This window comes from Rhea pennata, chromosome 1 (assembly GCF_028389875.1).
Source record: "Rhea pennata isolate bPtePen1 chromosome 1, bPtePen1.pri, whole genome shotgun sequence".
NCBI lineage: Eukaryota > Metazoa > Chordata > Aves > Rheiformes > Rheidae > Rhea > Rhea pennata.
Window position 1 is genome coordinate 1,538,063 of NC_084663.1, and position 27,339 is coordinate 1,565,401.

The window sequence follows — 27,339 nt, forward strand, 5'->3', positions numbered from 1 at the left end:
TATCCCAAAATATTTTGAGTTCTTAGCTTCCTATTTTTGTTTACTGCTCTTCACAGGAGGCCGCTCAGTCCGCCTTGACCATCACAGCCAGGAGGCACGAAGCAAATTTCTGTGTGTGGTTCTTCACTCTTAACCTGCAACTTCTTTGCTCTTGTAGTTTTGACACTGAGCTAAGCAGAAACTGCATTATAGTTATATTTTGAGCACACAAAACAAATCTTTCAAACTAGTTTTTATTTTTGGCTGTGACAAAATAGCAAATTGGATGGCCAGGTTCATGAAATTACGCTCACGAGGGGTGGAATTAGAAGTGGTCTGCATACCTTTTAGAACAGGTACTTACAGATTATTTTTGCAATTTGTCAGAGGGCATATTGCTAATTTTGTGCTGCTGCTAGTGGCAAACTTACTCGGTATGGTGCAATTCCGAGCTGAAGTTCTTTAACTTAGAAAACATGTATGTCTGCTGAAGCATATTGATTAAATAACCATTAGAGTCACGCAGCTGGGTGTATAGCAGATTACAATAAAAAATGGATATGGATGGCCCCAATAAGTGGCTGATTTGCTCTTTAAAAAACCCACATTTTGACAGGCTGGTCATCAGACTTCTGTCTGGACAGCATGGAAACAAAGTTCAGATTGATCTCTGAAGGCCATTAAACTCTTAAAGTCAAGAGGTTGTGAAAGAAATCGAATGTACATCTATTTTCTAAACTTCCTGAGGAGTCTTACTTCAGGAATAAAATAATGAGCACCCTGCTTTGAAAGAACAAGTGGAAAAAAAACAGCCTTCAATTTGTTGGGAATTGGGATCTCTTGGGTTTTGTGTCTTAAACTGCTTTCAGAAGCAAGCAGGAGCGTGGGAGATCAGAAGGCACTGATGTTAAAGGGTTGTAAGAGTGAGGGCTGCTACTAAAGATGTATTTTAGTTGTATCTGAAGCCTCTGTCTGTCCTCCTAAGACAGCCCTATGTGCAGAGTGCTTTGCAGCAGTCTTGAATGGAGGAGATGTGAACCTTGCTACAGATTGCATCTGTGCTTTTTGCAGAAGAAAATTCAACTGCAAACATTTGTGTATAACAGAGTAGGCTGGTGACAAACCAAATGATTCAGCTGACACTCGCTGGGTGAAACACTGAGATAGCACAAATTTGGAATGTCGTCCAAGAACTGGTCAGTCTGTCTAGGGTGGTGTGTATGGAGTACTTGGTTATCCTTGCACCTGAATGGGTGTGATAGTTATTACTTTGTTTTTTTTTTTCCTAGTAGCCTTTTTTTGTGTAGGTGATCAAGTTTTCCATGGGGTGGTTCATGCACAGGTGTAGTGTGTTTGCTAGAATTGGGTCAAGAGCCTGCTTGGTCAATGAAAGGAGGTGCTTTCTTGCAGCAATATTGCCTTTCTCCTTCTCCTCTCCTGCCTCTCCTCCCTTCTCCAAATTAAATTTTAGCAGAAGTTTATTGTTCTGGGTTTTTTTGGAGGGGGGCAACTGTTCAAAGTAATGTACAGTCTGCAATCTGGACTTTAGCATATCTGACCGCTGACAGTGATGCTGAACGTGGGTGAGACAGCGGAATTGTCATCAACTTGGTGAAGTTCACAACTGAGATCTGTAAGAAAGACCTATATGTAGTGAAGATAAAGAAACAGGACAGGGAGAATGCAAAGACAGAGCATGAAAGCATCATGTGGAGCTTCTTATGTTGGTATAATTATTTTCATAAAAACATCTCTCACGCTCTCTTCATATACACGTATATATATGTATACCTATCTATCTCTCTGTATACCTATTTGAAATCAACCAGTTCAGTTCCTGCTTTTCAGTTAATGAACAGAAGCTGTTCAGCTCCTCAACCCAGGCTTACCTCCTGCTGAATATTCATATCCCTGAGGATATTATCAAATGTACTCTTGAGTGACCCCCGTGGTTCTGGTTTTGACTGCCTTGCTTGGAAAGCAGGCTGTGCATATTTTAGGATTTCTTCTGTAGGCATATATTTATCTCTAAGAGCTCTAATTTTGCTTCAGCCTACTCTGTGTAACCTCTTTCTCCCCAGTATTTGCCATGTTGAAAATTGAATAGTTAATCTTTCTTTAGCAACTTTCAAGTTTTTTCCAATACCGGAGAATACCCTAAGCATCTCATGCCTGTCGATAATACCCTGAACACGTCTATTCTTTGAACCTATTTCCCATGTGAGAGAAAGATGCTACTGCTCTTGTCCAGAGAGGAGCTAGTCAGGTAAATGAGGGATCTGTATTACAGATCACGCAGGAAGCCAGCGGAGCTGCAGATGAGTACAAACGCCAGTTCAGAGCTCCAGCTGCTAAAATATTTCTACAAATGGATGAAATTTAAAGTAATTTCAAAAAGGCTGCCATTTACCAAGTGATAGATCTAATACCTTAGTAAAGCTGGAAGTCTAAGAATATTGAAATATAAATACTCTTATAGTACACCTTCATCTTAAACAGCAAGTGTCTTGAGCTGAGTTGTGTTCCAGCGGGTCCAGTATAGCTTGACCAGTCTGCTGGTGAACAAGATGGATCGTGTGAATGTTGGAAGTCCTCGAGCAGCGCTTTGAAGCAGACCGATGGCCTCGGAGCTTCAGCCGTACGGGTTTCCTGCTGCCAGCTCCTCAGCTGCTCTGCTCGGGGCGACACTGTGCAGCACCCGCGCTGCGGTTTCGCGCCGGCTCTTCCACGCTGTCCCTCTTCCAGCCAGAGAGCCGGGGGCTCTTCTCGCTCAGCATGACGCCTGCTGTTGTCCTGGGACAGCGTCAGCCGCTTTACAGCCGGGTGAGAGAGGCCCTTGTGCACCCACCTAACTTCTAGTTTCAGAAGTTATATCGCAGAGTTGGTGCCAGGCGCCTACAGACTCAGTTTACTTTTTTCAAGACGAGAGGCCTGGCAAATTCGACGTGAATGTCAGCGCTGGATTTGTTTAGCATCTCAGTTTTTCAGTGTAGCCCCGCTGGCTCTGGACACCTAGTACAAATTCGTCACCTGTTTGCTTATGGCTATTGACAGCCAGTACCAGCTTCAGCTCCCTGAACTGTTGCCAACGTAGAAACATGCTGAAAGTTTTATCTTCTCTCGAGACTGCTGCTAGCCTGGAAAGTCTCCCGTGTGCTTTATGTGCTGTAACACTGGGAGTCTTCCAGTAGAAATATGACTAATATTTGCCTCTTTCCTTGCTAGAGAGCTGGCTGGGGCTTTCTGAAGCAATTTGATCGTGAGCTTTTGGCTTGGCTGGTGGAGATGAGTAACTCCAAAGATGAGCCGCTTGCTTCTTTCCTCCCTCATCCTGCTGCCCCGGTAGGGATCAGCACCTGCTCCCCGCAGCGCGTTGGGCCTCCACGGACGCGAGGAGCTGAGCTCGCGTTCCTCTGCGCCATGCTTTGTAGACCTGTTTGCTCTTCTCGGCTGGGCTTTTGCTTGGGAAAGAGCAAAGCCAGGTACTGCCTGCTTTCAGCAGGAATGCGCTCGTGGCCTGGCGCCTCATCCGGGGGGATCCGCGTTGCTCGAACACGCGGCCGTCTCGGTGAGAAACGTAAGTGCAGGCAGCTTCTGCGCTGCGTGTGCTCGATCTCACAGGCTTTCTTTGAGCGTTGCTTTTCTTTTTGAGGAAGCCGTTTAAAACCTGCTGCTGTACAGGCTTAACCAATGGACCAGCCGTTCTTTCCGCGCGAACTCAGGCCTTCCTGACTCAGGTTCATGTGACTGCTTTCTGGTAACTCCTGGTGGCAGAATCCTTCCTATATTCATAGAAAGTTCCCAGCTATTGTGTTTGAAGGCCTTTTTCCTTGCTCTTCGTTCAGTCGAGAGGCCTCGGCGCGATCACGTTCATAGAAATTGTTGAATATTTGTTGTTGCTTTGTACGTGTCAGATTTTACTCTTCTTGGACGTGAGGTTTACTTGGCAACGGGCTGTCTGAAGGATGCAGCGTCGAGGTCTTGTTAAAGGCTGAAAATGTGGAAATTCTTCAGCGCTTAGGTATTCAGATAACCCAACCTGAGGCCAGTGCAGGCAAGCGTGCAGTAAGATGCCTCTCCCTGGGGATCCCGCGGCCGTTCCGGTATGTTACTGCTCGGGGCATTGGCTTTGTGTCCTCGGGAGAGCAGAGACGTTTCAGACTGCTCCCAAGGGGCAGGGTCTTCTCTCTGTCTGTTCAGCTTGTTTATCTTTTACTTCTGGTATAAGAGAGAGAGTATTTCGGAGTTATTTATAGCAGGCGTGATCCTGTATATCAAGAATGGCAGGAATTTCTATGGTGCTGCCTTGCTTTTCTATTTTATATCCATACTCTGCTTGAACCGGTTCATGGTTTTGACCGTGGAAGTCTTCGTGTCCCTGGAGTCTTTGAAGCCTCGTGGGAAAATCAAATTCATCCACCAGAAATTTTCTCCGATGAAGCAGGCTCTGTGAACAGTATCTGTGTGCAAGTGTGATTGCTCTGTTTGGGAATATTCCTCCTCTTATTTAAAAAGAAATAGATAAAAAGGGAGCAGAAAATAATTCGCCGTTTGTCACTTAGTACCAAGGCCTTGAACGTGCTGATCTGGCGCCTAGCGCCGAGCAGCTGAGGGTCTCCCCGTCCTGCAGTGCTTTGCTCAAGATTAAAGGTGGTGCCCGACGCCTCCCGCGGTCCGCGCCGTCCTGGCGGTGCTCGCTTTCTCCCCAGGTTGGCCTCGCGCGGCTGCCTGGACTGCGAAGATCGAGGTCCTCTGGTTTAACGGAGCTGCAGAAGTGTAAGAGTTGCTCCTGTGCTGCGCACGCGCCCTTAGAGGTTTCTCCCGAAACTCGGGAGGATGAAGGACTTGCCCGGAGAAGCTCCCAGCCCGCGGCCAGCGGACGGTTGGTGGAAGAGATGCAGCCGAGCCGGGAGGAGCCCCGGCGGGCGCGTTCGCCCCGCGCGGCGCAGCGGAGAGCTGCTCTTCAGAAGAGGCTTAAAGGCGGCGAGGAGGGAGCTCCTGCGAGCGCGCGCCGGGAGGGCTGGATCGCCCCGCGCGCGGGCTCCGCGCTGCCGTAAGCCGCTCAGGGGGGGACGCTGGCCCGGCGGGATTGGGGGAAGCAGTGACACGAGAGCCGCCCTCGGCCGCGCACGGCCAGCCGAGGGAGCCCCGGCTTGGGTTTTAACCGAAGCAAGGAAGGGGAGTGTCACGGCGCTCGCTCACGCCTTTAGAAACTGCTGCTTAGGAAGGGAAGAGACGTAGATTTATAAATGACCCTTTTAACTGTTAATTAACATCTCATATGAAACCCTTGTGCAAGCTAACGGCCTATTTTTTTTTTAGGTATAAACATAATTCCCAAATCGTGAGACGTAACTTTGCCCGTGTTTGTACCGTCGAGCTGCGCGTGCCTGGGAGGCTGGTCCGGGCCCTGCAGCACCAGGCAGCAGGTTCTGCAAGCGGTTTGTTACTAAGGAAAGTAAGTCGATGTTTCAGATATAATAGATCATACGTGAGAATTGGGCTGCCTGGAAAGCTGAGGGTGAAATGCAGCTGACAGAATGGAATAAGTTAGTGAGAAAATGAGCCTTGGAGTCCCGGTAAGCAGTCGTAAAAGCTCAGCGGGGTGAAAAGCTGACATGAGCAGGTTTTATAGGTGCCACAGAAGAGCCTGGAAACCCTTCCAAATCTACTTTTTTTTTCCTCCTTTCTTTTTTCCTCACTTCTCTCCTTGTCTGTATGTTTTGGAAACATCACATCTACTAGAAAAATAAGGGAGCGCAGCGGTGTGGTGGTGCAGCCTGGCAGTGCTGGTTTAAGGTGCCCACATCACGCCGCTTGCTCCCCTGCTCCCTCTTTGGAGCCCTGTGCAGTTTGCAGGGCCAAGCAGCGACCGGTTCTGAGCCAAAATAACAAGTACCCGTCTATCTTTAGTGGTGGTGGTTGTTTTGAGCTGGGGCAGTCCTGAAAGACGCAGTTTTCGGTCGTTTTTCTCGTAGGGTCAGGGCAGAAGCCCAAACTCGCCGCTTTCTTTGCAGGCTCTCGCTCCCCCTCGTGTCTGCGGAGAGCTTTTGCAGCCAGTCGTCTGGCATTAAACTGCTTCACCGTTTAATTTTAACGGTTGGAGTACGGGCGCTTCCGAGGGCTGCCTCGTTTTGCTGCCTCTGCTGCAACAACGCAGAAGCCGTCCGTAAATTTTACCCAGCTTTTCAGTGGAGGGCTTCATTTGGCAAAGCCAAATATTCCCTTCTCTACCCTGAAATGTATGGCGACACGAAGATTTTCCTTCATTACGGACTTGGTGCCCTAAACAGCTACAAGCTGTTAAAGTTGCTTTGAGTTTTGCCATGAGATCAGCTGATTCTGGGCCGTTCTGAAGCAGTCCCTGCTTTATCGTGCTGGAGGGCTTTGGGTCATTTATTTTTGAATTTTTTTTCCCCATGAAAACTGGCATAAGGCTTCTTTTCACTTAAAACTTTGAAAGAACTGAAATAGTCATAGGCCAGGATACCTTTTTCTATCTTTCTGGTGCTAAAATAAGGTTGCAAGGCCTAGGGTAAGGAGAAATGACAGAACAGAGCATTTGTCCTGTGCAGACAAATACATTGTTGAGATTTCTGGTGACAGATATTTGTCCAAAACTTGAAAGGTTTTACACTTCATGAATTTTGAATGAAAAATGCCACCCCTGTGTGTCTGATGCATCTTAGCCTTTTGTTAGTAACCTGCGTTATATAAAACTCCTGCGCAAGAGTTGCCGGTGTTTGTAATCAGCTCTCGAGACACTTTTGATTATTAACTGCCGTTAAATTCCCGTAGCAAGCAGTGTTTTTCCTGTTTTGTCAAAAGCAGCAGTCAGTTGTCAGTGTTCCCTATTTAAGTCTTTTGAAAGCTAGAAGGTAAGTTTAAGAAATAACCGGGGCGGGGGGGGGGGGGGAGGTTGACGCGATTTGTGGTATTAGAAAGTCAGTAGATTCCTGCGCTTCCGCTAAAGGTGTCAGCGAATAGCAGGACTGAGCTTCTACAGCGTCCTTCGCCCGAGCGTCTGGAGGGCACGGACCCTTTACGGTTCTTACACTAGGCTGGAAAAGCATCGCTCAGAGAAGCCTGAACTGTTTGTCCCCGGGGTCCACAGCAGGTAGAACACATCTATTTTTGCAGCCTGCTGTGCTGGTACACTATTTTTGGCATGTCTAGTTTTTGAGTTGCCAGTCCTTTTTAAGCAAAATTCCGTATTTTATGTAGAGTTCTGTCTTTCGAATTACTAAAGCTCCCTGCACTGAACAGACATTGAACCCGAAGCTGGCTGGCCGACGGCACCGGCAGTATATGACGTGGTTTGGGGGTCAGTTCTTCAGCAGCAAAGCGCGCGGGAGCCGGCTCCAGAGAGCACGTCGGCCGGAAGAGCAGGTGCCCGGCCTGCTCCTGCTGAACCTTACGAAGCGGCGGGAGGAGGCAGAATTATAGTACGTTGCTGCTCGGTGGAGGGATTTGCTTTCAGGTCACGAAGGTGCTGGCGCGGCCGGCGGGACGTGGCGGTTTCCCGCTAGGACAGGGAGCGCCCGGCTTCCCGGCGGCTTGAGGAGCCTCACAGCTGCATTTTGCACGAGCGCAGCAAACCCGCCGCTCTGGGGGGGGTTTCCCGGCCGTAGAGGAACGTAGGTTTGTCGCCAGAAAATGGGGTGCAGGGGGAGCGCGTGAGCCGCCGGCCTGGTGGCAGACGAGGGACCGCTGCGTGCTGCAGTCGCTCGCGCTGCAAGGAGGGGGTGAAGCAGCCAGCCGTGGAGGCCGGGTGTTTGCTCAAGGGAATGCCTCCGTAACAGGGTTTTCTGGCTGAAGCTAAACGTAATATTGCTTGGAGATGAGAAAATAATATCCCGAAGCTTGAAGGCAGTGCTAAATAGAAACTTCTTTCAATCTGGAGGGGTGAGCTTGCCAACACACAAAAAAAAAAAACCCCACAAAACAACAACAACAACAAAACTTCCTCCAGTTTATGTAAATCAAATTATCAAATTAGACGATGTAGTTGAAATGCATCTGCTCGACCTCAGTCGTGCTTGGGTACGCAGGAGTGGACTCTGCTCTTGGGTGCCTTTGCTCGGAAGACTTGGTTGCACCTCTCGGACTTGCAGCAGAGTCACCGAAGGGCTGAGGTTGGCATGGACCTCTGGAGATCATCTAGTGCAGACATCTCCTGCCCCTCCAGGGCGCCCGAGGGGCAGGCGTGAGCGATGCCGTGCCCGACGGTGGTTGTGGCAGCCCGGCTCCTTAGAGCGCATGGAAGAGGAGCAAATAAGCAGAAACCGATGCTGCGCTCACCTGCTCTCGCGCAGAGCTTTCTGCGGGCGAGTGAGGTGGGTGGAGAAAGCCCCCGGCAGCCTTCCTCCGGGGCAGAGGCGCTGGGGGGACCTTTCTGCAGAACGTTACACCAAATGAAAAGCTTCGCTTAACGAAGCGCGTTTGTGCTGGAGCGCAGGTAGCGCGTTTCAGTAGAACAGAGAAACGCCTGTGCAAGCAGGCGTCCCCTGAGCAGCCGGCTGGTTCCTGGCAGGGAATGGGAGTTTCCATCGCGGTCCCAGCTGGCTCCACCAAGCCACGGTGCCAGTGCAACCGCAGCTTTGCCCCCGTTTGCTTCGTCAGTGGAAATGTTAAACTATCAGAACGGGTTCAGGCAAAAGGGGGCAAAATGGCTCCTTAGCAGCTGCTTGCAGAACCCGGCGTTGCCTTGGGCCACCCCCCGCCGTGGCTGCAGCTGAATTTGAAACGCCAGCTCGAGTCTTCAGCAGCGCGAGGCAGCAAAGCTGCCGTGCCGCCCGCGCCCGGCCGCGGAGCCGGCCCTTCCCGGGGCGGCCGAGCGCTCGCCAGAGGGAGCTGCGCGCAAACCAGATGCTTCGCTGCTCCTCTTTCCGGAGACCCGGCTGATTGCAGAGCGTCTCCAAACGTTTATCTGGTTTGCGCATACCCGTGGGATCGTGCAGCTCGTTTCTGCCTGCGCTGATGTTAAAGCCGAGAACGTCCTTGCAGCGTTCAAGGTGTCCATCTACTGTTCTGCTCAGAAGTTGCACAAACTTTCAATGGTGCCGGCTATGCTGCTCATTCGAGGGGACGTATAGCCCTGGAAATAGGTGTGCTTCCTTGACCTTGCTTTGGGAGGGTTTTATCGATCGTGGTCGCGGCGTCTCGGTGACGTGGGCCCAGGGGCGTAGGCAGGCTCTGATAGATGGCTCACGCGCGCGACGGCGAGGCTGCCAGGCTTACGCGCTGCTCCCAGCTCGTGCTGGAAGTCGTGCAGAGCCAGGGTCGCCATGAAATGCCCACGGAAGAAAATGACCCGGATCGGAGGAGTTCATCCGATGCAGGATTTTAAAGAGAGATGAGGAACTGAGTGAACTTTTGGAGCTGGCCGCCTCCGTCCCGACACTTGGCTCGGGAGGCTGACTTGAAGAGCGGGCCGCTGCTGGAAGACGCCTCGGCGCCCCAAGCTGCCCGAGCAGCTGGAGCCCGGCTCCCGAGCTGGGCTCTGCTCGCCGTTCGGCCCTTCGCGTAGCCGGTCGCCGTTCCTTTTGCTTGGAAAGCTTCAGTTATGGAGAAGTGGGACAGCGGTGCGAGCACCTCTGCTTTCCACGTGCCAGAATGGATGGTGAGTTATTTAGTTTATTATTTTAATTACCACGTAGCCAACTAATTGCTATTGCATTTCTTAAGGGAGCAGCTTTTTCTCAGGAGACCTTAGGCCAGGCTCAGGTCTTGCTCTGCATTTGCGTATGGTGGCATTCAGCAAGAATGAGAATCGTTAAAGCCGGAGATTGCCAAGACCCGTTAGACAACGTCTACCAGGGCAGGGTTGTTCTTCACCATGAACTGTCTCGTAAACGCTCCGGCGGTGTAGGAAGTGGTCCCCGATGTGGTTCACTGTCTTGCGGATACGTTATATCAAGAGCTCATTCCTCTAGCAGTTTGAGACCAGTGGGGAGGAGGAGAAGGAAAAACGTTGCAATGTGTTCCAGAAGATGGTTTCATCAGCTGCAAGATCATCACAGAAAGACTATTTTGACTACTTTATCGTTTTTATCAAGCAGGATTCATTTTTTACAAAATACAAGTGTAATTTCAACAACAAAATCCTGTTACTTGCTGCTGTCCTTAGAGCAGCATGTGCTGCTTGACTTCATGTTGATGATTTATGAGATTGGAATGGAGACTAGCAAATATCAGGATAAACTTTCTTCTGCTTTGCTTCTCTGATGGGAAGAACTCCCAAAGTAGTTGAAAGTATAACAGCGTTGTTCCAAAAAGCAGGCAGCGCTTGGAAGAGAAGCGGTTGCATAGCTGGAGGTCAGCTTCATGTGTCCTCTAAGGGCCTGTGCAACGTGTCTGGGTTCGAAAGATGTTCATGGCACTTCAGAAGCACTGAACAAATTCCCTATCGGTGTCCATTGCATCTTCCTTCCTAGGTCTCTGATCGTGTTTTTCATCTCTGTTTTTAACGTCATGGCTCTTGGTAGTTCTTCTAAAAATATTTTAGGTCACTATAATAAAAACTTTGGATTCTCATATGCCCATTTAAAGATATTCTTGCTCTGCTATTTATCTATATATGCAGTGTGTGCATGCTGATTTGATTTGAACTTCATTGTTCCCCTTAGTATCCAACATTATGTACCTCCAGCGTACGTTTCTTAAACTTTGCAGATTTTTGCCAGCTCGTTTTTTAAAATAAAAGTTTATCATTTTGCTTCTTGTGGTACATACTAGGTTTTTATAGAACTGAATTCTCTCATTCTTTGACCCAGATGGTCTCATATTTATATCAGCAAAAAGGAAATTAATTTTGCACTTTAAGGTTAGTAGTGATAAAATTTTGCATAACATACAACTTTATTGTTTCAAATGTGGGTATTTTGTGCTACAAAGCAGCTTGTAAAGTATGAAGTCCCATATAAAAGCAAGCAAAAACCTCTCACTGCTGCTCTATCCCCCTCCGTAATTTCCTCCTTTATGATTTATGAATGTTTATGAGGTTGAATTCAATGCCACTGAGATCAGGACTGTATGACAGAAACTTGGTTTAAATGAATGTTTTTTCTTATGCTTCTTTTTGCCGTGTGGATGTGTGTTTTTTAAGATGGTTTAAAGCTGCTCTGGTATCCAGCTGCATCTACAAAGGGCTTAGAGTTAGGTCCTCCAACCTCCAATCAGTATTTTAACTCAGCTAATTTGCATTTTGTGTGGTATCTCAGGAGAATGTGGAAGTGAACAACCACATTTTAAGTAATGATTAGCCGAGGCTGTAAGATGCTCATCTTCATTAAGGTATGTATTTTTAGCATTCATAAGTCTTTTATCCCCATATTTTAATATTCAGGGACTTTGCGAAGGTTTAAGAAGTGTTCTGACCAAGATCCTACATTTAACACAACACCAATTTTGTTACTTACAGAATAATAATATGAACACTTAGTTGACTGATTAATAATCCCTTTTGCCTTGCTTATCAGAAGTATGAGTGGTGTGTAAAGTTTAAAATGCAAATTCTCCTGTAGTCTGTGACTTTTATGGCTGGAAGATGGTTTGTTGCCGAGCCCCTGGTATGATCTGGGTTTTGTGGCGCTAGATCTGAACTGTTCCTGGGCTGTGATGGAGAATTGGAGTTTTGTAGCCCGAGGAACGATACAAAGTAAAGTCATTTAATCTGCTGTGAACCAAATTGCAGGTCATAGTATTTCCCAGCTGGGTAGAAAATCCAGTGTCAACTTCTCATGTATAGTCTATGACTTGGACTTAACATCAGCATTGAGCAAATACTTACTCACTCTATTCAGGGGAGCCCATAAGAAACTTCATTTCTGTGCGGTGGAGATGGGAAGAAAATAATGAGGGTCTGGATTTTCGAATCTGGACTTTTTAAAATTCTGCAACCAGTGAATGCATGAGGTAGAAATGCTGCTTTGACTTTGGTAAGTGCCTGCTTGGGGGAGGGTTCAGTAATTTTGTGTTCTGTAATTGAGTGATAGTTTAGATAATCTCTAATTACGTAATCTTTAAAAATCTTTAGATAATTAGCAGTATAGCCTTTCCCTATAGTGATAAACAATTTTTCTGGGGAAAGCTTGTTCTTCTAGATTGTCTTCTAGACAGCAAAACTGTCAAACTACTATCCAGAAATGCTTTTTAGAAAGCATATTAATATCAGATTTATATAAAAGAAAATCCTTTTATGAATAATCTAATCTAAACGGAAGCTGCTGCCAAAGGGGAAGGTCATTTCCCTCCTGCACCGTCCCAGCTGAAGCAGAAGGATTTCTTTGCAGGGGCTGGCTGTGGGCCACGGTGCTTCCCTGAGCTGCCGTGCCGGTGACGGCAGGACATGTGCCCGGGCACCCTGGGACCCCGGGTTTCCATCGGATGTGGTTTTCCGTAACTGCTCTCTAAGGAGCCGACGTCGGTAGGAAATGCACTTACTGTTGGAGGTAACGTGCTGGTTTCTTGTGATGACTCAGGAGGTGTTTTCCATCCCTGACTTCTGTGATCCTACATTTTCTTTTTTTTTAATTGTAAAACACAAATTGCCCTTTTGTTGCCTAAGCAACTTGAAACAAAATGTAAGTAACTTCTCGTCTTTTGCTGGCGTTGTCATGGGACTGCTGTGAACAGCAGACCCAGGGATGACGACGGGATCTGTTTTACAGCTGGGGAGTGAGAGGGGATGTTTCTCCGCTCCTTTTCCTTCGGCATTGTCCACCCAGGTCCACTGGGTTTAGGATTTTGTTCTTTTCCTTTTTTTGAAAGCCTCCTTCCTCATCCCTCCGGTTACAGCAGGGATGGCTGTGCTCGTGTCGATCGTGCGTTGGATGTGGATGCTCCTGTTTGCTATCCTGGAAGGGTAAATAAATACCAAGGTGTCAGAAGAGCTTAGTTTTACCTACAGAACCTCTTCCACCTGCAACTCGATTGATGTTGGCCCAGGGGGATTTTATTTGAAGTAGCAGCCTGGCAGTGGGTGTCGTTTGGGGAGTTTCTTTTAGGTATGGATGAGTGAAGTATTCCCAGACTCTCTGAACCCGGATGCTTGATCTCGTTGAGCCTGTAGGGCAAGAGGAATGGTTGATAGAAAGGGACCACGATTCAGTCCTCGCTAGCAATTACCTCAGAGATCTGAGGACCAAAATCATCTCAATCCTAGTAAAATACAGTAAATTTTTAGGTGAGAGCTTGCAGTATTTTAGGCCACGGTCCAGTATTTTTGCTGCGTACAGCCTCAGTGCAGTGCTGAAAGTGAGTTAGAAATACACTGGGTTGAGAGTTTGCAAAGCGTAAGCTATTAATCTGGTGGCGGGTGGTCTTCAAAAGTCAGGCAGGTCACTTGAATTTCTTGTTCAGCTGGACACTGCTTTGGACCAGGTGCTTAACTGCTCGTTCCTAGACAGCAGAGGGTCTTGCAGTCTGTCGTCTTGTTGGTGAAAACAGCCTTCGCCTGGCAATTCTCAAACTGTTTTGGAAGGAAGACCCCAAAGGGTTAAAATGTGTGTGGTGAGCCTAGAGTTAGACTCCATGTGACCTTTTGGCTGTAGAGCTGGAATCTTAAACACTTGGAGCTTTAGTTAAAGTTTTGGCTCAGCGAGCAGCGTTGTCAGGATTACATATTAATTTAAGGCATGTGAAACTAAGGACAGTCCCTTTCTTAAAACGGTATGATCTAGAAATTTGAGTGTATTTAAGGAGGTGGATTAAGAAGAGAACAGAAGCTGCCTGAAACACTAAAGTTGAAGGTTATAGATAATTTCAAGCAAGGAAGGAGAAATGTCATGGGGCAGGAGGAAACAAAATTGATATTGCAGAAAGGGAGCGCTTCCCTTTCCGGATGCATTTCAGATGCTCGCACCTGATGTTTACGTGCACATCTCCAGTTTCATGGTGGAAAGTGGAACAGGAGATGGAGTATCTGGCTCGGCAGGTCGAGTACTGAGTGTTGCGCTGTTGTAGTAAAGCAGCTTTTCCGTCCCAGACACCGAGACACCAGGAGGAGGACGCGGAGTTTGCTCTCCAGCCCGGGCCTGGGAGCTGCAAGCCCTGGGTGCAGGCTGCCGTGCCGCAGCCTCGAGCAGAGGGCTCCTTCCGTAGCTCCACTTCGTACCCGCGGGCGGGAGCAACGCTTTTCTCGAGGTTATCAAAAGCTGTGACTCTTCTCAGGCAGAATTGCTAGGACGGGTCACGTAGCATCTGCATGGTCGTGCCCATCTCATCCGTTCTGTTTAAAGCTGCAAAATTCTTTCTGTTGTAATCTTTACTTTTTCATTTGTAGACAAGTGTGTAAAACTCATCAGTCGGATGAGAAATTTTTCCATCAGGAAGAGATTTTCTGGCTACTTCGTCACAGGAATAACCAAGTAGTGGCTAGTCGCAAAGATCACTAACGTGACGTGTTGTTTCGGGGGCATGTAGATGTGTTTTCATTAGGTGCATAACTTGTGCTGTTGTTCCCAACCCTGTTGCAGGTGGAACTGTAAGCTGTTAGCAAAGCCGCACTCCGCGCGAGGGTTGCAGAGTGAGCAGCCCCTGTTGCTTTTTCCCGCTGTTCCTTTAAAAAAGGAAAATTGGCAATTTGAGAAGCTAGCGCTGTGAAAATGCTGTGTCCACCAAGTTTCCTCTTGCGGTGTAAACCCTGCGCATTGCTCAACCTGTTAAGATTTCATTTAACAAACTTAAAAAGAATAGGAACTGTAGCAAGCGCAAAGCATGGATGAGCTGGCGCAGAGAGCACACCGTATGGCTAAGTTAACACGGAGTTGCAGTCAGATTGTCCTTCAACCTTGTTTGAAAGGTAGTTTTTAATCATGCATAGCTCATTAAATTGTAGTGACAACTTGGATTTTACTAGAACTGAGCGTAGTTTTCCCTGTTTTTACTTCAAGATTGAGCCAGATTACAACTCGCGGAAGGTCCTTGAGTTGTGGCCAGCATCACTGAAGGGGCAGGAAAAAGCTTCATTTTGCTATGTTTATATAGGCTTTTAATTTGAATGCCTTAGCCTTAATCTTCACCACAAAAAAGGCTTCATTTTTTCCATGGAGAGCTATTTGAATAAGCTATCTTGATGAGAGATCCTACCAGAAAAAGTAGCTTCTGCCTCGGTGGTGCTAGTTGAGGCCCCATACTCCCTTTTCAGGCCTTTCTTAACTAACTTACACTGGGATAAAGTAGCATCTGTTCAGATGCTGATAAACTTAAAAAACTTACTTTGAAAACACAGGTTTGACTTCAGTCTTATTTGAGGCAAACGGCATTAATCCCAGTCTCAGATGCCCTGACGTACCTCCAGACAGAAGAATGAATTTGCCCTTGTAAAAACCTCCATAGTGCGTTTTTAAGTGGCTGTTTCTTTCCGCCCTTCTGCACAGTTGGTGGCATTGCTGTGTATTGACAGCAGGCGCTTCGCACCGCAGAGCCACCCACGACAGGCAGAGCAGCTCTGCCTCCCTGGTGAAGGAGGCATCTCTAGGGCTCAGTGCGGAGCATGGAGCTGCGGCGGTTTGCATTCTGTCTCCAGTTATTCTACAGATTCATTAAAGCAGGAAATTGTGGTTTTCCCTTTCTCGAAGGAGGCACACGCTTTCATATTTGCCAGGATTTCTTAGTCTTAAAAGTTTACTGCTCTCAGATTCCTTGAAATGTATCTGTGAAAATGCAAAATTCCATTACGGCCCGTGCTGGTCGGCAGAGGCACTTCGCAGGGACACTTACTAGCAATGTTTTCCTGGAAGCGTTTTCCCCATCATGGGATAGCAGCAGCAGCTACAGAAGAGCAATATAATATCAGATTGCTGATAAACTATTTGCAGCGCGTGTGTCTGTACTAGCACATGGGGAAGAGCCATTTGCCTGTTTAGTTAGAAGTGAGGTAAGTTGGCTGTGGGCCGTAGCGTCACACCACCTTCTGTTTTGGAAGTAGATGTGGAAGTTCTGTATAGAAATTGTCTTGGTACATTGTCAGGGACAAAACAAGCATCCTGCCTGACTTCACCCTGGGGCTGTCCTTTGCCCTCTCCCGGCACTGGTGGGTACCTGCAGCAGGAGAAGAAGAATATCTGAGTCATGGACAGCTAGGTGGGAGTAAGCGATGTGGGGGAGGACGAGGACCGTTGAGAGGGCTTGACCCTCCCAAGGACAGAGGGCTCTGTGCTTGCCGCCTTGGGGGAGGAAGGGGGGCTGGCATAATTAAAAAACACTTTGCCATCGAACAAATGCCTTCATTGTTTCAGTTGCTCATTAGTTAATTTTGTTCTAATGAGGCTCTGTTAACGTTATCATCTGACATTGGGGAGAAAGAAGGTGGGGGGAGAACCCAAGTTAAAAAGAACCTAATTAGCAAGTTAATTATAGCAAGCAAGGAAATGTTCTGGTTATATAAATAAGCTATTGTTATGCACACACAAGCCAGGCCATGTTAACAGGGGCTGCTAACTGTTCAGAGGTCAGACAAACACTGTAATTCAACATAAACCAGAACTGGGACTTGTTTCGCGGGATGCAAGGAGGAATGCCTCATTAAGTCTTGAGGTTCTTTCCTGCCAAAAAAGGCCCTTCAAAGGGAGTCTGTAAATCCAGGCGAGTGTAGCCTTCTCCTTACCTTCCTCCTTCCTCCCACCCTCTCCCTCCACCCAAGAGCTGAAACCAGAGCAGACAGGATCACTGGTGCTGGGAGGTATAAATGAATGGCCAGCCGCTACCCCGGACTGGAAGAGTTGCGGAAAGGTCCTAGGTAAGACCATCATGCCGAACAAGAAGAAGTACAATGTGAATGGAGATTCAGGGATTAAAGCCCAGGTGAGGGCAGCCTTTAGGTACTGTACTCTTGGCTTTCTATTAAAAAGTCCATTTGTTTTTCTCTCTATCCCCCTACTTTTTTTCTTCCCTTCCTTGCTGTTCCCCCAAATCACTTACTTCTGCGGTTGACTTAGCCCCTTCACCGCTTAGAGAGAAACACGATCTCCGGAGAACTTCTCTTCGTTTCTGTTAGGAGGTTTGAGATGGCGACATGTGGAGCCAAATGTTGTTCTAGGATTGTTCTTCAGACCAACCTGGAGAACATGCAGCAGTAAATAGATTTCTGAGCAGGGAGGTTGCCTGTGATTAATCTGTATATTACAACCTTGACCGGCAAGACTTGTTCTTTTGCTCTGTAGATTGGTGTAGAGCTGACCTTCATGGTGGAAATCCTAGGCAGCTTCTTCAGGTAGAAGTGTAGCTTATCTCATTTAAAATGTAGTGAGCACGCACATGCATTTAGAAGTCATTAACTCTTGTAGCTCTGGAGGTTAGGTTTTCCAGCCTGAATTGTTTTTCCTGCTGGAGGTATGTGGTTGTTAAAAGCAGCAGCATACATATAATTACAGACCAGGTTGGCCTCCTAAATCCAAGTATTTGTGGTTTTCAAAGGCTTCACAATCTGTCATTTGAGCATTAACTCGTGCAAAGTTGGCTGTTATGTTAGAGAGATTTCTGTTTGGCTTGAACAAGTTCCACCAGTAATCAAATAACTTTTCTTGCGCTGGGCTCAAATACCAAGCCTGTGGTGCAAACAAGGCGCAGTGCAGTCCCGGTGCAAGTGGCACGCAGGGTATTGTGTGGTCGCTTTGCTGAACGGTGTGCTACGTAGTATAGTTTCAAGTGAGAATTTTCCATGCTGTGCTTCCAACTGGATTGAGTGTATCTTGCTGAAATTTCAACTCTACATTGAAGATCTGTTCTAGAAACTGGCTTGAAGGTGCACTGCTGTATGTACCTATTCACACATTCATGCAGTACAGTATTTAGCGCTGGATGAAAATGGATATAATAGTTGTCTCAAATAAGTCACATTCCAGCATTCAGTCTTGCGCACTCTTGTCTGTTAATCAATGGGTAAGTTTAAAAGAAGATGATGAAAGGCTAGTTAAAAACATACCTGAGACTTGGCCTGGAGGACACCTCTCCCCTACACGCCGTGATGCTGCTGCTGTTCTGGTGCCCAGGTGCTGCTTCTTGGAAGTCAGAGCCTTGCTCAGCTGAACCCTGCTTGTGGCAGGACTTGATAAAGTCCAGTTGAGTTCTCCTTAATTTGGTCCATGGCTTATTGTGCTTGTCAGCATGTAGTTGTCTACCTGTCTTACATCTAAAAGTACCTTGAGATATCTGAATGCAACTATAAATACCTCTCTGTTCCTAAAATATAGTTGCAATGAATATCCTTGAATAGGTGATGTAGGAAAGAAAAATGTTAACAGAACTTCTTGCAGAACTGCTGAAGTCGATAATACAAATTATTCAGCCTTACTAGACTTCCAGCGTGTCTCACTTTGCCGAGAGCACCATTTCACACAAATAAGCTGGTGCTTTGATGAAGCTGTTCAGCTGCTGAGGGATTTGTTTTAAATGAAAAAAAGTTCTTTCAGGCTAATAAGTGTTGTTAGGAAAAGAATATAAAACCTGGCTTGTATGTGCAGAGGCCCTTCATCACGTGGATCGGAGGCGTTAATCTGGAACACAAGTCCCGATTGTAGTGTCAGTTTGACATGCTTTTTGCTGTGTCTTTCCTGATCCGGTGTAATTCTGTTGTTGATGTTTATTTTAAGATTAGCAACAGAAAGACCTGTGGATGCTGTGGCTTTTTTTTTTGTTTGTTTGTTTGTTTTCCCCAGGCCTTTTCCCTCCTCTCCCTTAGCTTTGCCCGTTTGTCCCAGGGCCAGGTCAAATATGAATTCACTGAGGAATCTGAAACAGCCACCAGGGATCCCCATCACCTTTTTTCCTTTTTTCTGTCTTTTTCTCCCAGGCTCCGTGCCGGGGTGCCTGGTGCACTGCAGCCCGGCTGCATGTTCTCCGCTGACCTCGTCCGAGTGCCCCGAGGGCTGGAGAGCCGCCGGTGTAGTCGTGATGGCAAAGCGCTTGCTTGCTAGCCTGAGAAGCAGGACCGGGGCTGCAGCGGCGGCGGCCCTTCCGCTGCAGCGCGCCGTGCCGCCGCTTAAACCTCCAGGCTGGAGTTGGAGTCCCCAGGAAGGGATCCAATTCTTTATGGTTAGGTGACTTCTTTAAACAAAACTGACTTCTCAGAATATCCCCCGGCTTTAGTTAATAGACTCGATTAATGGCTTTCGGTATTTTGAAGACGTAAATATTTAATCCCTTTGCACCAGACCGAGTCAGTATATGCCCATAGCAAAGTCCAAGGAATTTTGCAAGTGGAAATTACGTTTTTCAATTTCACTGAGATTTAGCACATCATAAAGGTGTTTGGAGCGTTGGTGGTTCGCTTACGCGACAGTAAGCACCGAGCGTTACAATACTTCCTGCAGCAGAAGGCCTGCGTGCGGTGTAACCTCGGACGAGGCAAGTAGACTGAACAGCTGTAGGATCTGTTAGAGCACAGGTAGTAACTTGTGAGTCCTTTGCAGTCACCAGCTTAAGGTTGTTACTGCAGTGAGCAGAAGAATGAGACGACTTGGAGCTTTCGCTGGAGTTGAGCTGATAGATCCACGTCAATGGGACGCTGAAGGTCTGAGGACAGGGAGTAGGCGGTGAAGTTTCTGTTGTAAAATCCCTCGTAAGCATTCAAGCCTGTCTGGCAGGGATGTCTTCTGTAGGAGTAGTTGTTTGTTTTATGTGAAAAGCTGGATTTAGGCAGTTTTTAGTGAGCAGATGTCGGCTGGTTGGCCTTCTTGCTGATCTTTTCAGCAGAGGGCAGGAACAGAACAAGACTTGGAGAAAGGTCTGCTCTGCTAAGAGATGCTTTATGCAGGAAGGGGTTGAAGCACATGGGCAGGAACCAGCAGGGAGCCCGTGCTATTAATACAAACGTTAAATGTCATTTTACACTTAAAAGACAGATAAAAATGGCACCTCTTTACTTGTCCCTTCTGTCCTCTGCATGCTTTGGAGTAGATCAACTTTGCTGGCTTAAAATAATTATTTATCTCTGTTAGCCTGGCAGCTAATGCAGCTGTAACACAGGACAGGGCCGAGTCTGTCCTTGCCCTGCACCGTATCAGTACAGCTTGCCAGGTGGTACTCAGCACCTTGCAAACCTACTGATGGTCTTGGGACTTCACAGGCGTTGCTGAGAAGTCTAGCTGCGTCTGTAAAATTTTAACTGGTTGGTGATGACTGAAATGGAAATGGTTTTGAGTCTTCATCTGAGGTTGAACAGGCTGATATGTATAATCCACTGTCAATTTATTACAGTGAGATGAGCAGCATTGAAAATGTTAGAGAGTAAATGCAGAATCCCACAGAGCATTAATGTTAGATCCATTACTGTGCTATTACTGTGGGCGTTGCTGGTAAATAATATTGTTAGTTCCTATTTCCTTCTCTCCAATTTGGATTATTACATTTTGCAGGGCTGGTGTCCCACATCTCTTCATTCGCGTGCCTTATCCTTTCACTCCTGATTCATGGTGTAAAGGTGTAAAGTTGTGTGCTCTTGAGTAACCACAGCCTTCCGCCAAGAGCAAGATGTGCTTCGCCAGTGAATCGAGCGATACGAATCCGTGTTTCAGCTTCCGCTGTGTGGCAGCTGCTGCTTGTGTCTTTTCCTTGATCGTGGTGACCATGGTCTTGGTTCAGCATTTGAGACCGTGAGAGTAGTTGCTATCCCCCTCTCTCCTTCTGCATGTTTCTCCATGCAGCCGTACTCCCAACAGTTTCAGTGGCCCTAGATGATGCGTCTGATCTTAAATGTTTCTGAGTGTAGAATGCAGCTGGAAGTGGCATTCGTTACTCGAATTGAGGTTTTTTTGCCTTTTGTGTTTTGTACAGCAAAGAAAACACATCTCATGCTAGTCAGGACACTAAATACAGCAAGACAGATCACTCTCCTCATCAGTTCCGCAGATTTCTGAAGGCCCTAATATCCCTCTCTTGTGACTAATAACTTTTACTGGCATCATTTTGGAAAAATAAGTTTATGTGTAACTGGAACAGAAGCATTTCAAGCCTTCTAATTTGTATGCTTATAGATGGCTAAAGAGGAGCTCCAGGGTATTTGTAAAACTGTGTCGGATGGAGGAAGGCCTGAAATTAAACTGAGCCAAGTTAGGGCATCCTCTCCCCACTTAAATAATAGACATTGCAATTCAGTCTGTAATTGAAATTGATGGTGTTACTGTCTGCTCAAACACAGACTTTGGGTTCTTAGAATTACTTTGGGTTCTTGGAATTAATCTTCTATGTGAGATTGTTGGATTTTTTTACATCTATTTTAATCAGAAATTTCTCTCAACAGATCCAGTTTGCTGACCAAAAGCAAGAATTTAACAAGCGCCCAACGAAGATCGGTCGCCGTTCGCTTTCCCGTTCCATCTCGCAGTCATCAACAGATAGCTACAGCTCAGGTTTGTGTTACTGCCAACTGCATCCTGTTACAGTATCTTTTCAAATGGCACAGTTTTTGTTATGTGTTTTGCTTGCAGTAGCAGGTCAAGGATCTCCCCATTCTGCTTCATAGTTGATGGTGTTGGAGGGAAGGCATGGAAAGAGACTTGTTGCTTTCTTCTCATCTTCATCTATAGTTGGATAGAAAATTAAAAGGATTTCTTAAGCAGGATCTAGGTTCAAGCCAAGGTTTAAGTTTCTCTGATATTCTTAAAATGTCTGAACTGTCATTATAAACCTTGTGCATAATTGCTGCTGGTCTTCCTTCTCTCTTTTGCTTTCTTTTCCTTACAAGCTCAGCAAAAAAAATTTCAGTTGCATCCATGCTTGCATATCACCTTTCCTTTGCATTAGCTTACTTGTTCTTGACTAAATCTATGTGGATTCTGTTGTAGGTTCACATTCACCTACTGTACGTGAAATTATAGTCTCTGGAAGAGCGGTACATATGAAGGCCACACGTGTCTTCTGTGGTTTTCCTGAGACACAAAATACTACAATCTGCTGTTACAGGAAATGAAACTTCTCATGAATGTTGGACTTTGCTACTCAGTCTTGCTACCTGTACTTGCAGGAATTTCTGAAGAGAGAGGTCGGGAGGTTTATTTATTGGGTTTTGGGTTTTTTTTTTTTTCTGAAGAGAGAGGTTTTTTGGAGGTTTATTTATTGGGTTTTGCTTTTAATTTCAGGGATCTTTTGAAGCTCTAAATGTTTTTATGAAGATTGGTTCTGCAGAAACTTGATTTGTCTAGACTAATATTTGGTGATGTGCAGCACTATCCAGAAATCTTTAAGCTCTGTTGTCCCCTGCAGCCAGCTCATTCCTTTGAACTTCTAAACACAGCATATCAGGGTTTTATCATGTTCCATGTAGGTGCTCAAGCTGTCCTTTATTTTCTTTGATCATATATAAGTTTCAGTTTATACAACTGATGCTTGATTTGTAGAGCAGTCCATGAATATTTCTTAAAACTCAATAAGACTTAGACTCCTCTGAAAAACAGATTAATTTTGTTGCATGTCCCATTCTTCAAACATTTTATGTTTAAAGCTGATGTAAAAAAGTTGCACAAAGGCCTGAAAACAAATCTTCAGATGGGAACTGGTATTTTTCCTCACAGAATGGAGTGCAGCTTTGGGAGAAGATTGCTAAAACTTGACTTGGCTTTGCGAGTGAGTAAAAAAGGGCTGCCTACCATGGTGGCACCAAAGTGAAGCTGCCCTGCAATTTTTAAATAGTCTCTAGCATCAGTTTATTCAGCAAGTAAGTCTCTGAGGCCACAGCATGCAGAGAGAATTCAGTGTCAGTGCATTTTCCAGGATTCAGGAGTGGTGTTGTCTCATTCTGTAAAACATGATGTCCTCCAGTGGCATCTTCAACTAAACCTTCTTGACCAGACAACAAGTAACACCAAAAAGAGCCAGACTTCGGACCAGAGCAGTGTCATGCCTCACCCCTCAGGGCTTCTAACGCTTATCACTGAATATGTCACCAAATGCTGTTACTGTTGTTGGAGAGCTTAAGTCTCTTCAAAAGCTACTTATGAGAATTGTGGGCTTTTCAGTGTCCTAACAACTGTTACTGTAGGAAGGAATTTGGATCCAGTTCCTCATCCCTCAAGGAAACAGAAGGCATCTGTTCCCTTCCTGGTCCCAGGCCCTCAGCCATGTCAAAGAAGGTGCTGAAGAAATCCATTTCCAGCAGAAGCTGGCGAAGAATGAAGACTTCAGAAACTTGGAACTGTTGAGAGCAGATACGGTTCCACTTTTCCTCCAGACCATGAAGGCAAACTATCAGACCTTTCTGGTGAAACACATCAGAAGTCACACTGGGCACACAGGCCAGATAGTGGCCAAGGTGATGAAAAAGAGAAAGAAAAAGGAGAACACTTCCATTTGAGGAAAAAGAGAATCTGCATTTTCGTGTAGGTGTCTGGTATTTCAGAATGTTAGAAGCCACAGGGGCTCTAGGGTGCATCCCTCTCTGACCTTTTGAACTAGAAAACCTTGTGTATGACAAGAAATAATTATAGTTTGGGGGGAGATGAAGTGTGAGCCACGGTAGATTTTTGGTTGCAGAATTTGCTTCCCTTGGACGCACAGTGAAAGGAAACAGCGGAAAATCAAATCTGAAGGTAGTCTGTATGTATCTGCCATTTGTGGATCATGCATTAGTACATTTGAGGTGAATTTGTTTGCCAGACTTCACTTGCAGCTTTCAACTGCATCCCTGCTATTGAACAGAGCAGGACAGGGCCTGAGTGCTTGCACAGGGTTGTCCATATTTTTAAGCTCTTGCACGACGCCAGCATGGTTGGCCTGGGACAGCCAGCATTCTCCTAGGCAATGCCCAAACATGGCTTAGGGTTAGCTCAGGTGAGGGATCACTGCTTGTGGACAGCCTGTAATGAGGAGAAGGAGTTCAGATGCCTGGATGTGAGTTGAATTGTGCTACATCAGTCAACTTGAGGACCAGAGAATATCCCTGGCCTGTTATATTACTGTATTATTCGTGTAGATATAGCTTGCAACTACAGCTGAAGCTGATGCCCATTTGAAGTCCTATTAGGTCTTGCTATTGAAGATTTATGGAATGTCCATATTTTTGAGACCTTCCAATGATGGTAGTTACCATAGCCTTTTGGGATCAAACAAGAAAGAGCCTCCTGCATATGACAAATGTGGTTTCAAGAAAGTTTGAAGCAATTTATGAGCTAGAGCGCACGTTATACAAGCAGTTGCTGAACCCTTTCTTATTATTTCTCCAAACTCAGCAGCAGGTACTGTCTAGAGAACATGTGCAGAGCACTGTGTAAGGATGCAGTGAAGTATGAAGTTATCCTCTCTGCTAGCAAGCAAGAAGTTATGAACTGGTTATCACCACTAAAGGGTAAACACATTCATATTGCAAGATTCAAGAGCTAGGAGCAACCTGGCGGGTTTAAACAGAAACATTTTAATTAACTGTGTGTGGTCACTGAAGGATGCCTCCACAGAAATGGTATCTTACTCCTGTTAGACTGCTGTAAATAAACTTTGTGCATAGGAGAGCAATGCCAAATGCATGAACTTGCATCTGAAGCATGAGTCTAGGCAGCTTACCAGAAGTCTTCCCTATATAGGAGTATAAAACCTCCTGTGTGTTTCTCTACTCATTTTTGCTGATATTCAGGATATTGGAATGAGGTGAGACAAGACTGCACTGTGTTAGCTCACTATGTTAAAGGAATATTATCAGTTCTATTATAAAGGACTCGTCAGTCTCCTATCTACCATTCTTTCTGGACATATCTCAGAGTGATAGTCAGATCAGACACTTGAACGGATTAATATTAAGTGGCTTTGTAGCCCAGTTGTATAGCCCATAACAAAGATGTGTGCTATATTTAAGACTTGCTAGATTAGTACACAAAAGCCTTTCACATTTGTCACAGCATAGCTTAAAAGGTAGCTGGCAGTTGCAAAAGTAACTGGTGGAAAAGTTGTGGCTGTCCTGTCTTCTGTGCTTCTCGCAGAAACGTGCTCATTTCCAGAAGCGATAACTGCTGAAGGTTGTGATCTGACCCTCTGCACGTCTGCAGCGAAAGCCATGCGCAGTTCCTGTGAGATCAGCAGCTGTTCTTTCGGTCTCCCCCCAGCTCCTGCTTTGTTCCTTCTTTCGCACTGCCTAGCATGCCTGGAACAGTCCGCAGAGACCTTCCTTTTCCCGAGAGCCTGCTCCTCTGCATAGCCACTCTGCAAGTTTCCCAGATCTTGTCTCATACCTGAGCCTTCATCTTTCCAAATGCAGCTGCAGAGTTTTTGCAGTAGTATCTTGACTCATATTTCTTGTAAAGGAATCTGTGCACTTCATGTGATCTCTGCATAGCATATACAAGCTTTTACTGGAAGTTTGGGGCAGCCTGGTAACAAAAAGTCTTGATCGTTTAATAAATTGAGGCTGATGATTGTTTTTTTTCCCCCTAATTCTTGGACTCTTTCTATTATTGCAGAAGAGAGGTCCCAACAGCTGAGTGTGGGACCTTCCCTCCCCCACTCAGCATGGGCAAATGCCAAGGGAGCTCTCTCTGTCCCCAGAGAAGCAAGGAAGACGTGGCTAACTCCTCCAGGTGGAGTAGGGTATTGGCCGATGCCACTGTGCTGGGATGCTGTGTGCCACCATGCTATAACTCACCCTGCTTTGCCTACATGCTGTGTGAACACTCGCCGTGAGGCCCAAAGCATACTCTGTCTCTCCCACAATGGCTGTGTTTCCACCCAAAGGGCTTTTAAGAGAGATCTGGGAATAATGCATGCTGTGTCTGCTGCAGAGAAATACCAGCCCAGGCTCAGTTTCCACTTCATAAGCCACCTGGATTATGTTTCTGACATTATCATCTTTGATAACATGCTCTAAGCTGGCATTAATGATTAGACTTCTCTAATACAGGTCTGTGATTAATGTAACACTTGTACAGTTTGTACAACTCCATCTGATATCTAATCAGCAGGGTATATTTTATATGACTGTCATTTTTAAAGACTAATAAGGTAATTAGCCTGGCTAATGTCTTCACATTTGCTTCTGATCCACAGCTGAAAGAACTTTGAGTAACTTGGGGGAATTCTCCTCTGCCTTTTGCACTTAGTGCCTCCTGCTAAAGCATCTAAAATTGAAATTCATTAGTTCCTGAAAGTATTGTATTTTCACTCTAATGAGAGGTGCTTGGTTGACAGTCAGGATGGAAGACTTCTGTTCCCAGGACAGCTGCAGTGTAGACAGAAATAAATCCCATTAGTATCTCTTAGCTTGGATGTTTTGTCATTCTTCTGTCAGGGCTGAGCAGTAGCACAGTCTAACAACCTGTGAAGCACTCTTGAAAAGGGAAGAGGCTAGGAAAAAAAAAGAAATATGAGGAAAATAGACCACTGAACAGTGGGGAAGAGGTGTGTGGATGGCAGGCTCAGACATGGATTGGGAGGGCGAACTAGCAGGGAACGCTGAACGCTCTTGACAGGACTTACCACTCCCAGAAGGTGTCCAGGGACGTGGTAGATGCTGCCCAGTGGTTCTCTGCTTGGGGGCTTGAGTGGATAAGGGATCATGGAGAGGCCCCACACTTGCTAGGATCACCATCAAGCTTCCTCCTCCAGGTGACCAGGATGGGCAGCTTGGCCCAGGCCAGGAGCAGCTCCCGTGGTTTGGATGGGGAGGGCATGAGTGGAGAGGTGAGCAAAACCCAGCTCTGCTGAGACGTGCTTAGTTGCAGGACAGTCACTCTAGCATCTGAGCGCAAAATGCCAAGGAGGTCACTGTGCCATCTTAGTGATGCAAAAAAGGCCTGGGCAGAAACTCCAGCTCTCCTAAACCAGCAGAGACACTGCTGAGCATAAAAATTTATCAGTAGCTTACCATAAAATACTGAGAATGAAAACACTAGCAATCTGTGTTGTTTGGCAAGTTAAAAGTGAAGTCTCTTATTCCTTTACTGCTACCATAAGCTGCCATTTTTCTGTGAGCTGTAGCACAATTGTTGCACTTACTTCATTTAAAATGAGTAGTCTCTCTCACTGGGGACGTCGGTTGTTTTCTTTGCCGGTTGAGAGTGAGATATAAGCACTACATATCCACTAGTTGTAGTGTCAACCAACCACCTAATAAACTGCTGGTTAGACTATGCAGGGGTGTCCTCAACTTGTTCACGGATGAAGACTTGTCCACTTCTAACATCTGCTGCTGTTCAGCTCTTCACCTCTGGCGGAAGCAACATCCTGTGATGGTTATTTTCTGCTGTCTTGTGCTTGATATGCCCAGAGACGGACGTGGCTCAGCAGCTTATTGCAAGTCTGAGAAAAGCACCGACCTGCAAGCGCAGCTTTGCTCCAGCCTAGGTGATGTTTGGCACTGACGCAGTGGCGTTGTTATTAGGCAAATCGCTTAAATTTCAGTAACTGTTCTTTCCCCTTCTGTAAAATTCAGATAATTCTTAT

The 27,339-nt window shown here is 46.2% G+C and overlaps 1 protein-coding gene across 3 annotated transcripts in view; it reads left to right on the forward strand.

The window, feature by feature from the left end:
* The window catches only part of AHCYL2 (adenosylhomocysteinase like 2), a 112,241-nt gene that overhangs the window by 50,133 nt on the left and 34,769 nt on the right, over positions 1-27,339 (forward strand). The window contains exons 1-3 of one of the 3 annotated variants that reach the window (XM_062579856.1): positions 9,524-9,601; positions 21,221-21,329; positions 25,362-25,478. In XM_062579856.1, the coding sequence (XP_062435840.1) occupies positions 9,545-9,601; positions 21,221-21,329; positions 25,362-25,478 (283 nt within the window). In that variant the 5' untranslated portion in view covers positions 9,524-9,544. Of the gene's footprint in view, positions 1-9,523; positions 9,602-21,220; positions 21,330-25,361; positions 25,479-27,339 lie in introns of those variants that run through there. The other 2 variants (XM_062579846.1, XM_062579835.1) reach the window with 2 other exon arrangements.